Source organism: Cervus canadensis, chromosome 30, assembly GCF_019320065.1.
Source record: "Cervus canadensis isolate Bull #8, Minnesota chromosome 30, ASM1932006v1, whole genome shotgun sequence".
In the NCBI taxonomy this organism is placed as follows: Eukaryota; Metazoa; Chordata; class Mammalia; order Artiodactyla; family Cervidae; genus Cervus; species Cervus canadensis.
In genome coordinates, this window is record NC_057415.1 from 42,478,424 (window position 1) to 42,490,969 (window position 12,546).

Sequence of the window (12,546 nt, forward strand, 5' to 3'; positions counted from 1 at the left end):
CAATGATAGAAACTCTCAGAAAAATGGGAACAGATGGGGAATTTCCTCATCTTAACAAAAGGCATGCATTTTTTTTTTTTAACAAAAACTGTATTTTTAATTGAAACGTATCTGACACACGACATTTAAGACCAAGGTGTATAGCACATTGATCTGATACATCTGAACACAGAAATATGGTTGCCTACAGGGGTGGCATCAGTTAGCACTTCACTATATCAGAGTTGTCATTGCTTTTTTAAATGTTTATTTAAAAATTTTTGGCTGACTGGTCTTAACTGCGGCATGCAGGATCTTAGTTCCCTCCTGCTGCTGCTGCTGCTGCTAAGTCGCTTCGGTCGTGTCTGACTCTGTGCAACCCCATAGACAGCAGCCCACCAGGCTCCGCCGTCCCTGGGATTCTCCAGGCAAGAACACTGGAGTGGGGTGCCATTTCCTTCTCCACTTAGTTCCCTGACCAGGGATCAAACCCAGGCCGTCTGCATTGGGAGTGGAGTCTTCAGCCACTGGACCACCAGGGAAGTCTGTCATTTCTTTTTTTTGTGGTGGGAATAATTAAGATCTAGCTCTCAGGAACCTTGACGGTTTTGACACAACACTGCTGTCTGTTTACTAGACTGCGCTCTCAGCTCTCCAGGTCTTGCTAGCTGCACACTCGTACCCTGAAACCCCTCTCCTAGGCCCCGCCTGCCAGCACCTCTGGCAACCACTGCCCCTCTCTAGTTTGGCTTCCTCAGACCCACCTGGAAGTTACAATCAGTGTCTTTCCGTTGGATTATCTCACTTAGCTTATGACGTCAGGGAAAAGCACGCTGTCAATGAAGGACGCCCCTCCTCCTCACGACTGAGTATTTGATTGCACACCTCTATCTGTAGCTTTTATCCATTTGTCCCGTGACAGGTTACAGTACCTTGACTATTGTGAATAACGCTGCACCAAGCCTGGGAGGACAGACATCCCTTGGGTGTTTTCATTACTTTTGCATAAATACTCAGAAGTGGAATTGTGTGATCGTACGGCAACTCCTTTTTTGAGGAAGCTGCATGCTTTTCTGCAGTGGCGCACTGATACACATTTCCACCAGTGTTTTCTTGAGTTGTTTTCAAGAGTTGTTACCTCCATTGTTACCTCTATGACCAGCATTCTGACAGGTGTGAGGTGATAGCTTGATAGCTTGTGGTTTTGATGCGCATTTCTGTGATTTTAACTTGCGTATTTGAAGTACATTGTAAATTACAGCTGTTTCTAGATCACAAACCGCGTTTATACCTGCCTTGCAAACGAGTACCAAAAAGCCTCCAGCATCACTGGTGCTTCTCCTCTGGGGCCTCCGGTCTTCCTCTTCTTCACCCCACTGACCCCCGCCCCAAACTGACCGCCAGAGAGCCGGGCCACTTCCGAGGGTTCGGACGAGAATCTGGCCCACGTCCCAGTCATTATTTACATTTCTCAGGCATAACTGAGACATCTGGACATGTCTCCAGCTGGGACTCTTCCCCAGAGGTCACCTCTGTGCAGCCCTATCTCCGGACACTTTGTCCACGAGGACGTCAACCTCGCCCGCCCTCCCCTCAAGGCTCACTTCTCCAGAGCTCCTGGTGGCAGAGGGACACCAGGCCACCCGCCCCGCTAGCCCGACACAGGCGCCCAGCCAGCACGGGCGAGGACGCGAACGTGGAGCGCACAGGGCCCTGTGGTGGTGAGAGGCGTCACGGCACGTGACACCGGAAGGTCCCGAGGTCATGATGGGAGGCGGCTCACAATCGGCCGGAGGACTTTGAAACCCTGGAGATGGCCCATCCCTGCAGCTTCAGCTTCGGGCGGCCGGGCGGGGACCCAGGTGTTTCCCTCCAGCGAGCTCCGGGCTTGTGGCTGCCAGTGCAGGCCCCACCACAGGGCCCCCACGGGAGGCGGCTCTCAAAGGCAGCTGACTCCCGCCCCCTCCCTTGTTGCCCACCTTCCTGGTCCAGCACAGAACAAGTCAACAAACCACCCATCACTGAAGGGAGACCTGGCCCACAGGCCCAAGGTGAGGCTCCTCAGGCCACGAGGGAGGAAGGATGGGAGGAGCAGGGGCGGCCTCGGGGGTGGTCAGTCCACCAGGGGGCTGAGGCAGCGGGGCCCTCGGCCAGTCACGGACCCCAAGACAAACCCAGCGGTTTAAAAGTGGGCTCCGCTGTGTAACAGAGGAAACGTGAACTACACCCATGCGTGTGACCACCTACGAGGGGCGGGAACCAGAAACACGGACGCACGTGTAAGGGGGCCACTGTGCCGTGCACCTGAGACCGACACAGGGCCCCGACCACAAGCCGTGGGTCCAAGGCCCCCACCCGGGCAGGAAGCGCTGCGGAAATCCGGACAGCTCTGCAGGTCCGAAAGCCACGCCCAGAACAGTACTGTGAATGTTTTATTTAGTCATTTGTCTACAACTGAAACTCTGGGAATTCAAAATTAACGTCCTTGCCCGTGAGCTTCTTATAGACACCAGAAAATGTTTCAACCTACGAGAGAAGAGATAAATCGTCACAACAAAGACAGGGGACGTGCCGTCTGCAGTCCCAAACGGGGCAAGCCCGTCTCTGGTGTGGGGAAAGAACTCCACACCCTCACCAAGCGCGGCTCCGCTGGGGCACTCGGAGACCCTCGGTGACGGTTTACCGGGAATGAAGCAAAAGGACAGCTCTCCCCAGGGTCTATACTGACCACCACCCAGCCCTAAGTTCAGCCTAACACACCAGAGAATTACTTCACTTCCATTTCTCCTAACAATTTAAAACAACTCCAGTGTTAAAACATCTGCCAGTTTAACCTGATCTACAGCCCACAAGGCCGTCGGCGCCAGGCCCACAGGCGGGGTCCGGAGCCGACGGGGAGCGCCGGGCTGCGCTCCGCCGGGTCTGCGTCTGGGCCTCTCCCCGGGAGGCCGGCCCAATACCTTGTGCTCCACGTTGTTCTGCTGAGCCTTGTCCAAGTGGACCTTTATGAGTCGGCTGCCGTCCAGCTTCACGCGGATCCTCTTGCCCACGATCTCACTGGGGAAAACCAAGTCCTCCAGGATGGCGTCGTGCACGGCGGTCAGAGTGCGGCTTGAGGAACACAGCGACAGAGGTGAGAAACCCAGCAAGGTCTGCCCCCTGGGAACCCCAGGGCACCTCCGCAAGTCAACCCCCGAGTGGGCGCGCCAGGTTCCTGAAGCCACAGCAACGTCAGCTTTATAACATGAGTTACACCCTTCCGGCTCATGTGTCACAGCAGAGCTGACGTCACACGAGGAGAGGCAGACACACTCGCTACCATCTCACTTCAAAAGCTCGGCGGGTTGTAAACCACACACACCAGCTGTCAGCAGTGATCGTCTCCAGGAAAAGGACATTGGTGATGACTTTTACTTTTGGACACACCTTTAGGTTGTCATTCACATGATTCTCAACGAAATCACTACAGTAACCTCTTTTCCAAAACAATCTTCTCCAGTGTTGTCAAATGATTACAGATACCACCACAGGCTTTACCTACCCAAGACCCTTTGAGGGCTCCCTGGCCTCTAAGATGCACCAAAGCCCCTCACTGTTACTGAGGTGGAACGAGGCAACACCCCACCCAAAGGACACTGCTCTATCCCAGACTCTAGAATGCAGCCCCTCCCATGAGGGTCCCAATTTCAGCCCACCCCATCAGACTGCCAAGGGAGCCTTGCTCCTCTCCTGGATAGGACTCCAAGTTCACAACCCATCTGGCTGCCTGACAAGGTTCAATTAACCCCAAACTTCTAGCCTATCAGCTTTGTATCGCAGGATACCAGGAATTAGAGAATTAAGAGACTGTTCTCATTCCCAGTGTTTGCAGGGCTCCCTTTTATTACGGAACGCGTCCAAGTCTTATTCACCCCTCAGTGGCTCAGACAGCATGTCCGTTTCTTCCTGTCCAGCAGCTCCGCACACAGAAGGGGCTCCTAAATGACCGCAAAGCCTCACTGCTCCAAGACCAAGAGCAGCTTCCTCATCTCCCAGCAAACAAATCAGACAGCCAGCCCCGTCGCTGAATGGCTGCTAACCACTGGCTAAGCACACCCTTACGGGTTAGGAAAGCACCATGGACAGTTAATTATTTCCTTCAAAACAGAGTTAAAAAAAAACAAAAAACAAACCACAGAGTAGAATGTAATCCAAGCTGATCTCAAATTCTAGCCCGATCTAAAATCTCTGTCAGGGAAAGCAATGGCAGCACAACTTAACAATCACGAAGCAGCAGAACTAGTCTGCTTCAGAAGGAAAGTAACCGGAACCCTGCATGTAACTCATGCAGGACAAAGATGAGCACCGAGAAGGAAAAGAAGCCGAAGGCAGGAAAGCAGACTGGACATGGGTGGGATCGCTCAGTGCAGGGGAAAGGAAGACTCTCGGGTCTGGACCAGGTCACTGGGACAGGCTGATGTCATCAGCTGAGAAGTGGAGACAGGTTTGGGACGAGGGAGAACCACGGCTACAGATCTGGGGGTCAGCGCCTTCACTGTGTGCAGAGCAAAGGACCTTCACTGTGTCTGCTTTTATATTCAAGTACTAATTCAGGTTGTCAGAGCCGAGGCTACAGAACTACTTAAGTATCAGCGTTAATAAACTAAACGTTCTTGATTATCCCTGTGTTTGATCTCCTGCCAACTATCCAGAATAGACGTTCCCCAAAGAAGTTCTACATTTCAGTGCTACTCCAACTGCCCTGAAAACAAGATCAAAGCAGTTACAGTGCAAGTTCCATAACACCCGGCACCTGCCTCTCCAGCCTCCCCACTGCCTCTCCATCCTCCACACTGGCACCGGCAACACCTGTCCACAACACTGCAGACCCCTCACGCCCTGCTTCCAGGCACTCCCTGGTTCAAGACAAGACTGAGTTCAGACGCCAGCACCAGCGAACACCAGCTGAATGGAGGATGAGTGATGCCCTAACCCCGTCGGCAGGGATGCTCAAGTCCTTCCTCAAACTGCCCAAGCGCAGGGCCTGCAGGGACCCAATAAACCAGGTGTGTGGAATCAGCGACTTCAACAAAATACCAGTAAGCCAACCAAGGAGCCAACCTCCAGTATCTATAGTTTACGGCAGATAACCTGCAAGTCAATCAAGTTCATAAAACATGCATCTAAAATGCCAGCAACAATAAAAAAAAAAGCAAAACGCCAGCAACACCTTTAACCTGTGCCATGAGCCAACAGACAAGCCCAGTTTTCCAACCTCAAATCCACAGCAAAAGTAAAAACAGCACACACGTACTGCCCACCTCCACACCGGCGTGCTTCACCCCACCACACTCAACCAGCTGCCTCCTCACTGCTCCCACCCTTCACCCGAAGAGCCGGATCAAAGTCTCACCTCTGTGAGCACAGCCACCTGCGTGACTGTCTGTAATTCTCACCTCCAGAATCAACCTTGAAACATTTCACACAGTTACAGAAACCACGTTACTTGATAAAAATCCCCATGTGAACGGCTTTCCTCCATCATCCACACTTAATTTTAAAAAACTTACTATAAATCCTACTATAAACAACCCATGCCAATCAACATTTTTGATGCTGATAAAACCTACCTCCTGGGACGTTTCTGCTTATTTTTCGTACGGCTTTTTCGAGTTGGCTTAGGCAGAATTCTCCTCTGTAAGGGAAAAATTATCATGCAACAAACTTTTAACAACAAACAAAGGACTTAATGGCTGAATAAATTCAAAGCTCCAGAAAGTTAAACCTAGACCCAACAAGTAAGTAAGAATCTCTGAAGTACTTCCTGACTTCATTTATTCTTTCAGAACCCACAGCTTCTATTAAAATGTAACTGGAGAAATGTGACTGATCCCCACTATTACATGCCTGTTCACATTTCATCCAAGCCACCACCCACTTACAGGTACCAGGTCAGAACACTACTCCTTGACTTCCTCATTAGTCAAGCACTTAAGTCCTATAGATTTCTGTCTGCAGGAAGGCCCAATCTAACTTAAAAAACAAGAACAGCCTCTTAACCATTTTCTCCTTACCCTATCAACCATTCCTTAGCATGCCTTTTCCTCCCAACATCTACATGTAATTCCCCAGGATGGTGTGAGCCTGCTGAGAAATCCCACCAGGCGGAGCAAGCGCCAAGTTCACATCTTACCTTCATCACCTCTGCACAACCCACTGCCCTTATGGCACTGCAGCCAAGGCAGGCACTGAGGCCGCTTCAACATTAACAGCAGTTTAGCTCAGTTCCCTTGCTCAGTCGTGTCCGACCCTTTGCGACCCCATGGACCGCAACACACCAGGCTACCATCTCCCAGAGCTTACTCGAACTCATGTCCATCCAGTCGGTGATGCCACCCAACCATCTCTTCCTCTGTCGTCCCCTTCTCCTCCCGCCTTCAATCTTTCCCAGCATCAGGGTGTTTTCCAATGAGTCAGGTCTTCCCAACAGGTGGCCAGCCAGCAGCAGTACCCCTTATCTCTTTAACCTGGTGCAAGTGACTCTACCAACACAAGCCCTCACTCCAGCGACCCGACACGACGTGCCCCGCGGGCGCACCTGGGCAATGAAGACGACGTGCTTCCCGCTGAACTTCTTCTCCAGCTCGCGCACCAGGCGCACCTGGATTTTCTGGAAAGACTTCAGCTGCGGGACGGGGACGAAGATGATGATAGCTTTCCGGCCACCGCCAACTTCGATCTCCTAGTGTCGAAGCGGGAAGAGAACAGATGAAGTCAGGCGGGGAGAGTGGCCCCGGCCCTCCCAGCGGCCCGCGCACGTGCCCGAGCCCCGCCCCGTCCTGGGGGGACCCGAAGCCCACCCCGGGGGCCCCCCTTGCCTTGGCGGCCGTGATGTTCAGCTCCCGCAGCTGCGCCTTGAGGTCCGAGTTCATCTCCAGCTCCAGCAGGGCCTGCGGGGCGGCAGAGGGCGCAGCCCATGTTCAGCGCGCGCAGCCTTCATTCACCCCGACCCCCGTCGGGACCTCGGCTCGCCCGCCCCCTCACCTGGGAGATGCCCGACTCGAACTCGTCCGGCTTCTCGCCGTTGGGCTTGACGATCTTGGCGCTGGAGCTGAACATGCCGGGACCTGGAAGCACAGGGTGCTCAGAGGGAGCGGCCGGCCCCATCCTCCCCCCGCACAAGCCATCGGGGCCCCCGGGCCGGACAATCGGCCGCATCCCCACCCGGGGGCCCCAGACGTGTGCCCCCCGAAGCCGGCGGACCGGCAAGGCGCCCACGAATCACGTACCTTGCAGAGGCGGCCAAAGGTTCTTGCCGCTGCCGACTCGAACAGGCCTAGGAAGAGGCCTAAACCTCGCGAGAGTTCGTTAAATCCCGGCGGCGGAGGGGAAGAGGCGGGAATAGCGCGAGTAGAGAAACCGGAAGAACCACTGAGACGCGGAGGCAGCCTAGAGAGTCCCCGGAATGGGCTCCTGAGGGCCGGAAAACTGGGAAGGCTTTTCGGCTCGGCAGTTATCCTTGTCTCCGCTGCTCGCGGGAATTCTCGTGTGGGCTATCGAGGTTCCAAGCGGGTGGTGGGCGGGCCCGGCGGGAGTCTGTCGGGCGACCCAGGTCAGCCCGAGGAAAACAGCTTGGGCTACACCCGGAGACAGGACCAGAAGCATAACTTAACACGAGGAAGCTTAACGTCCCAGCTGAAGCAATGGAAACGAACCGGAGACTTGGGTTCCGTTTGGGCTGTGGAGGACCAAATGAGATGCTTGTGAAAGCGCTTTGGGAACGAATTGCTTTACGAATAAACGTGGTTTTCCAAACCACAGTGGGCTCTAGTATCGACTGCTTGGTGCGGCCGACGATTCTGAGACGTCTAGAAACACCTGTGCTGGAGGCGGCCTGGAGCTGAAAAGCCACCCCAAGAGGGGAAGTTCAGCTCAGTTCAGTTGCTCAGTCTTGTCCGACTCTTTGCGACCCCATGGACCGCAGCACGCCAGGCTTCCCTGTCCATCACCGACTCCCAGAGTTTACTCAAACTCGTGTCCATTGAGTCCGTGATGCCATCCAACCATCTCATCCTCTGTCATCCCCTTCTCCTCCTGCCTTCAATCTTTCCCAGCATCAGGGTCTTTTCCAATAAGTCAGTTCTTTGCATCAGGTGGCCAAAGTATTGGAGATTCACCATCAGTCCTTCCAATGAACACCCAGGACTGATCTCCTTTAGGATGGACTGGCTGGATCTCCTTGCAGTCCAAGGGACTCTCAAGAGTCTTCTCCACACCACAGTTCAAAAGCATCAATTCTTCAGTGCTCAGCTCTCTTTATAGTCCAACTCTCACATCCATACATGACCACTGGAGAAACGATAGCTTTGACTAGACAGACCTTTGTTGGCAAAGTAATGTCCCTGCTTTTTAATATGCTGTTTAGGTTGGTCATAACTTTCCTTCCAAGGAGCAAACGTCTTTTAATTTCATGGCTGCAGTCACCATCTGCAAAGACCTGGGGCCAAACAGGGCGCGATTCCAGGAAGAGGACAAGGGATGCTTAGGGAAAGTCAGGGCTCAAGCTGAATTTAGTCAAGGTGTGGTGAAAGATTCGGAGATGGCAAATGGCCTGAGAGTGGGTCAAGAATTCAACACAGAAGAATTTTTTATTGGAAAAATGCTTACTATCCTGTCACTTGAAACACGTGTGTAAAGGACTTCCTGCCCTAGAGAGGAGCGAAAAATACAATTCACAAATAATTGTCTAGGTGTGTGTTCTGTACTAGCTATAAGGAAAACCCACTGGACCCTTGCCCTTGGGAGATGGCAGTTTAGAGAGTGAAAGTGAGAGTCGCTCAGTCGTGTCCGACTCTCTGCAACCCCATGGACTACACAGTCCATGGAACTCTCCAGACCAGAATACTGGAGTGGGTAGCCTCTCCCTTCTCCAGGGGATCTTCCCAACCCAGGGATCGAACCCAGGTCTCCCACACTGCAGGTGGATTCTTTACCAGCTGAGCCACCAGGGAAGCTCACCAAGGAAGTTTAGTGAAGAAAACATAAATTGTATGACTGAGTATAGAATGACAAGTTATAACAGTACACACGGGTAAGATGAGTAAAGGGGGGCAGGAGGACTCATGCTTTAAGAAACCAGGGAATTCTGTGGAAGAGATGAAATTAATCTGTGGTGAGGAGAAGGGGAGGACAGAGGATGAGATGGTTGGATGGCATCATTGACTCGATGGACGTGAGTTTGAGCAAGCTTCGGGAGTTTGTGATGGACAGGGAAGCCTGGCGTTCTGCGGTCCATGGGGTTCCAAAGAGTCACTAGGGAGAAGGGCATTTCCAACCTAGCAAACAGTATCTGGCTGTGGGGAGATAATCTACTTGAACTTCAGTTTCCTCATCTGTCGAATTTACCAGAGCAATTATCCACATGGGCCAGGTGCTGTGGAAAATGCTTAGAACATTACACTGCTGCTGTGGCTGCGAAGTTGCTTCAGTCGTGTCCGACCCTATAGACGGCAGCCCACCAGGCTCCACCATCCCTAGGATTCTCTGGGCAAGAACACTGGAGTGGGTTGCCATTTCCTTCTCCAATGCATGAAAGTGAAAAGTGAAAGTGAAGTCGCTCAGTCGCGTCTGACTCTGTGGGACCCCATGGACTGCAGCCTACCAGGCTCCTCCATCCATGGGATTTTCCCAGGCAAGAGTTCTGGAGTGGGTTGCCATTGCCTTCTCCAAGAATGTTACACTAGGTGATTTCTAAGATTTCAAGCAACCTTTACTAAGATTGTGTTCATTTCAGATTTTTAAAGCTATGTATATTCTCTATGTGATTGCAGCCGTGAAATTAAAAGATGCTTACTCCTTGGTAGGAAAGCTATGACCAACCTAGACAGCATATTAAAAAGCAGAGACATTATTTTGCCAACAAAGGTTCATCTAATCAAGGCTATGGTTTTTCCAGTAGTCATGTATGGATGTGAGAGTTGGACTATAAAGAAAGCTGAGTGGGGAAGAATTGATGCTTTTGAACTGTGGTGTTGGAGAAGACTCTTGACAGTCCCTTGGACTGCAAGGAGATCCAACCAGTCCATCCTACAGGAGATCAGTCCTGGGCGTTCATTGGAAGGACTGATGTTGAAGGTGAAACTCTAATAATTTGGCCACCTGATGCAAAGGGCTGACTCATTGGAAAAGACCTTGATGCTGGGAAAGATTGAAGGCAGGAGGAAAAGGGGATGACAGAGGATGAAATGGTTGGATGGCATCACCGACTCAATGGACATGAGTTTGCATAGGCTCCGGGAGTTGGTGATGGACAGGGAGGCCTGGGGTGCTGCAGCTCCTGGGGTCACAAAGAGTCAGACACGACTGAGTGACTGAACTGAACTGATACTTCTCTAATGTTAGGGGGAGAGGGGTCAACTGATAATCTCACTGGAGTCAGCTTGGAACTTGTGGAAGAGAGAAAATAGAGCTGACCTGTGATCTTACCTGGGTCATCATTTCAAACCCCCTTGATGAACCATTTCCATTCCTTTGCCCACTTTTTCCACCTGGCTTCTGTGTCTCCCACTCCACGAAAGCAGCACTCTGAAGTTCATCCAGTCATTCTTTCTGGTCTCCAGGACTTTGTTGGAAGGCCTGGTGGGAGAGGACATTCTTGCCTTGTTCCCCATCTTCGGGGAAAGCACTCTTTCATCACATCGGTGAGTATGATGTCAGCATTAAGTGTTTGTAGATGTTTTTTATTTTTGAGGAATTTCCCTTCTATCCCTGTTTTCTGGGTTTTTATCATAAATGGGATTATGTCAAGTGCATTTTATGCATCAATTAGTATAATCATGTGAGTTTTTCTTCCTAGCCTGTTAATGTTGTAGACTACTTTAATGGGTTTTCAAATATTGCACCTTCCTTGAGTGTCTGGAATAAACCCTGCTTGGTAATGGGGTATAATTCTTTCTCACTGGGCTCATCATCTTAGTCTCATTTAGTTTATCATCCACTTATTAATATTTTGTTGAGGATTTTTAATGTCTATTCACAAGAGACATTGGTCTCTAGTTTTGTTTTTTTGTACTGTTTTGGTCAGGTTTTGGTTTTAGGTTAATACCAGCATAAAATAAGTTGGGAAGTGCTCCCTTGTCTTGTATTTTCTGAAAACAGTTGGGTAGAATCAGTGTTAATTCTTCAAACATTTGGTTGAATTCAGCTGTGAAATTATCAGGGCTGGAGATTTCTTTTTCTGGGGGTTTTTACTATGATGAATTCCATTTCTTTAAAAGTTACAAGGATATTTAGATTATTTCATATTGGATGAAATTTGGCAGTTTGGTACATTTCATTTAAATTGTTGAATTTATGCCAGTAGAATTGTTCATAATATTCCCTTATTATCCTTTTAATGTTCAGAACATTAAAAGATGTATTTTTAAGAAGATTCCACAGGAACCTTCAAGTCAGTACATTATTTCGAGTTCCTGCAGGAGGAAAGTACTACGTGGAAACAGAGCTTGTACGTCCCAGGATTAAAGGACATCTGGGCCGTGATCCGGAGAGCAGTGTCTGTTGAGGGGGGGTGAACAACAAAGCACCCCTTCTTTAGGAAGATCTACTTTCCAGAAGTCAGAGGAAGGTCACTCAGTGCTAGAGAGGTCAGGTTTTTCATCTGTTCTGATAGCAGATGCCTTAAGTGTCGAGCCTTGGCTTGGAAAAACTGCTGTTTTTCTTTGGTAATCCTAGGTCCCTTTATGGATAAAAGCATTAGCAAGTGGATGCTGTCTTCCTGAGGGGAGGCTCAAGAAGGAGAGCAAAGAAGCAAATCTATATGTTGCAACAGAGTAGAACCTTGGGAAGTGTGTAACACCCGGGTCAGCCTTCAGAATTTGTGAAGAATGAGGACTCTCAGTAAAATCCTGAGGCGTTACTGTCCCTGAATTGTTTTTCTTTCAAGTGAAAGGGATAAGGTACTGGCCTGTTTCATTAACTGGAATACTAAAGAAATGGAGATATTGAGAAATGGAATATTGCCTGCCACATCAGTAAACAAAGAATGTCACAGTCATCAGCAATTGCAGCCAGCTCTGAAGGTGAGTTGGCCAGCCCTGAGGGAACTCAGGAAGGAAACAGTATCAGCCAGGGGAAGCTATCAGACTGCAGCTTCTCCTTATAGTGAGCCCTGAGGAAATCAGGGTGTGAAAATACTGAGATGCATATGAAAGGAATGATTTCAATGAGCCCAGACTCTTGCATCTTCCCATACACAGTTGGTGTTCAGTTGCTAAGTCTTGTCTTCCAACTCTTTGCAGCACACCAGGCTTCCCTGTCCTTCACGATCTCCCAGAGCTGGCTCAAACTCATGTCTGTTGAGTTCTGATGCCATCCAACCATCTCATCCTCTATCGCCCTCTTCTCCTTTTGCTTTCAATTTTCCCCAGTTGGCAGTGCAATAATGTCTCTGTCCAGAAGGAAAAGGCCAAAGGCGGAAAAACTCAGCACTACTTTGTCTGAATTTGTGCTATGTGCTGCGCTAAGTCTTTGGGACCCTTTGGACTGTAGCCCACCCGGCTCCTCCGTCCGTGGGGTTTCCCAGGCAAG

The 12,546-nt window shown here is 50.5% G+C and overlaps 1 protein-coding gene across 1 annotated transcript; it reads right to left on the reverse strand.

The window, feature by feature from the left end:
• Positions 1 to 2,388: 2,388 nt before the first annotated feature.
• RPS7 (ribosomal protein S7) lies at positions 2,389 to 7,381 on the reverse strand. The gene is made up of 7 exons (XM_043453622.1): positions 7,248 to 7,381; positions 7,003 to 7,085; positions 6,837 to 6,908; positions 6,557 to 6,700; positions 5,589 to 5,653; positions 2,940 to 3,090; positions 2,389 to 2,505 (listed from the first exon to the last, which is right to left on the reverse strand). Exons 2-7 carry the CDS (start codon positions 7,075 to 7,077, stop codon positions 2,428 to 2,430), a joined length of 585 nt encoding a protein of 194 aa, XP_043309557.1. The 5' UTR covers positions 7,078 to 7,085; positions 7,248 to 7,381; the 3' UTR covers positions 2,389 to 2,427.
• Positions 7,382 to 12,546: the final 5,165 nt, after the last annotated feature.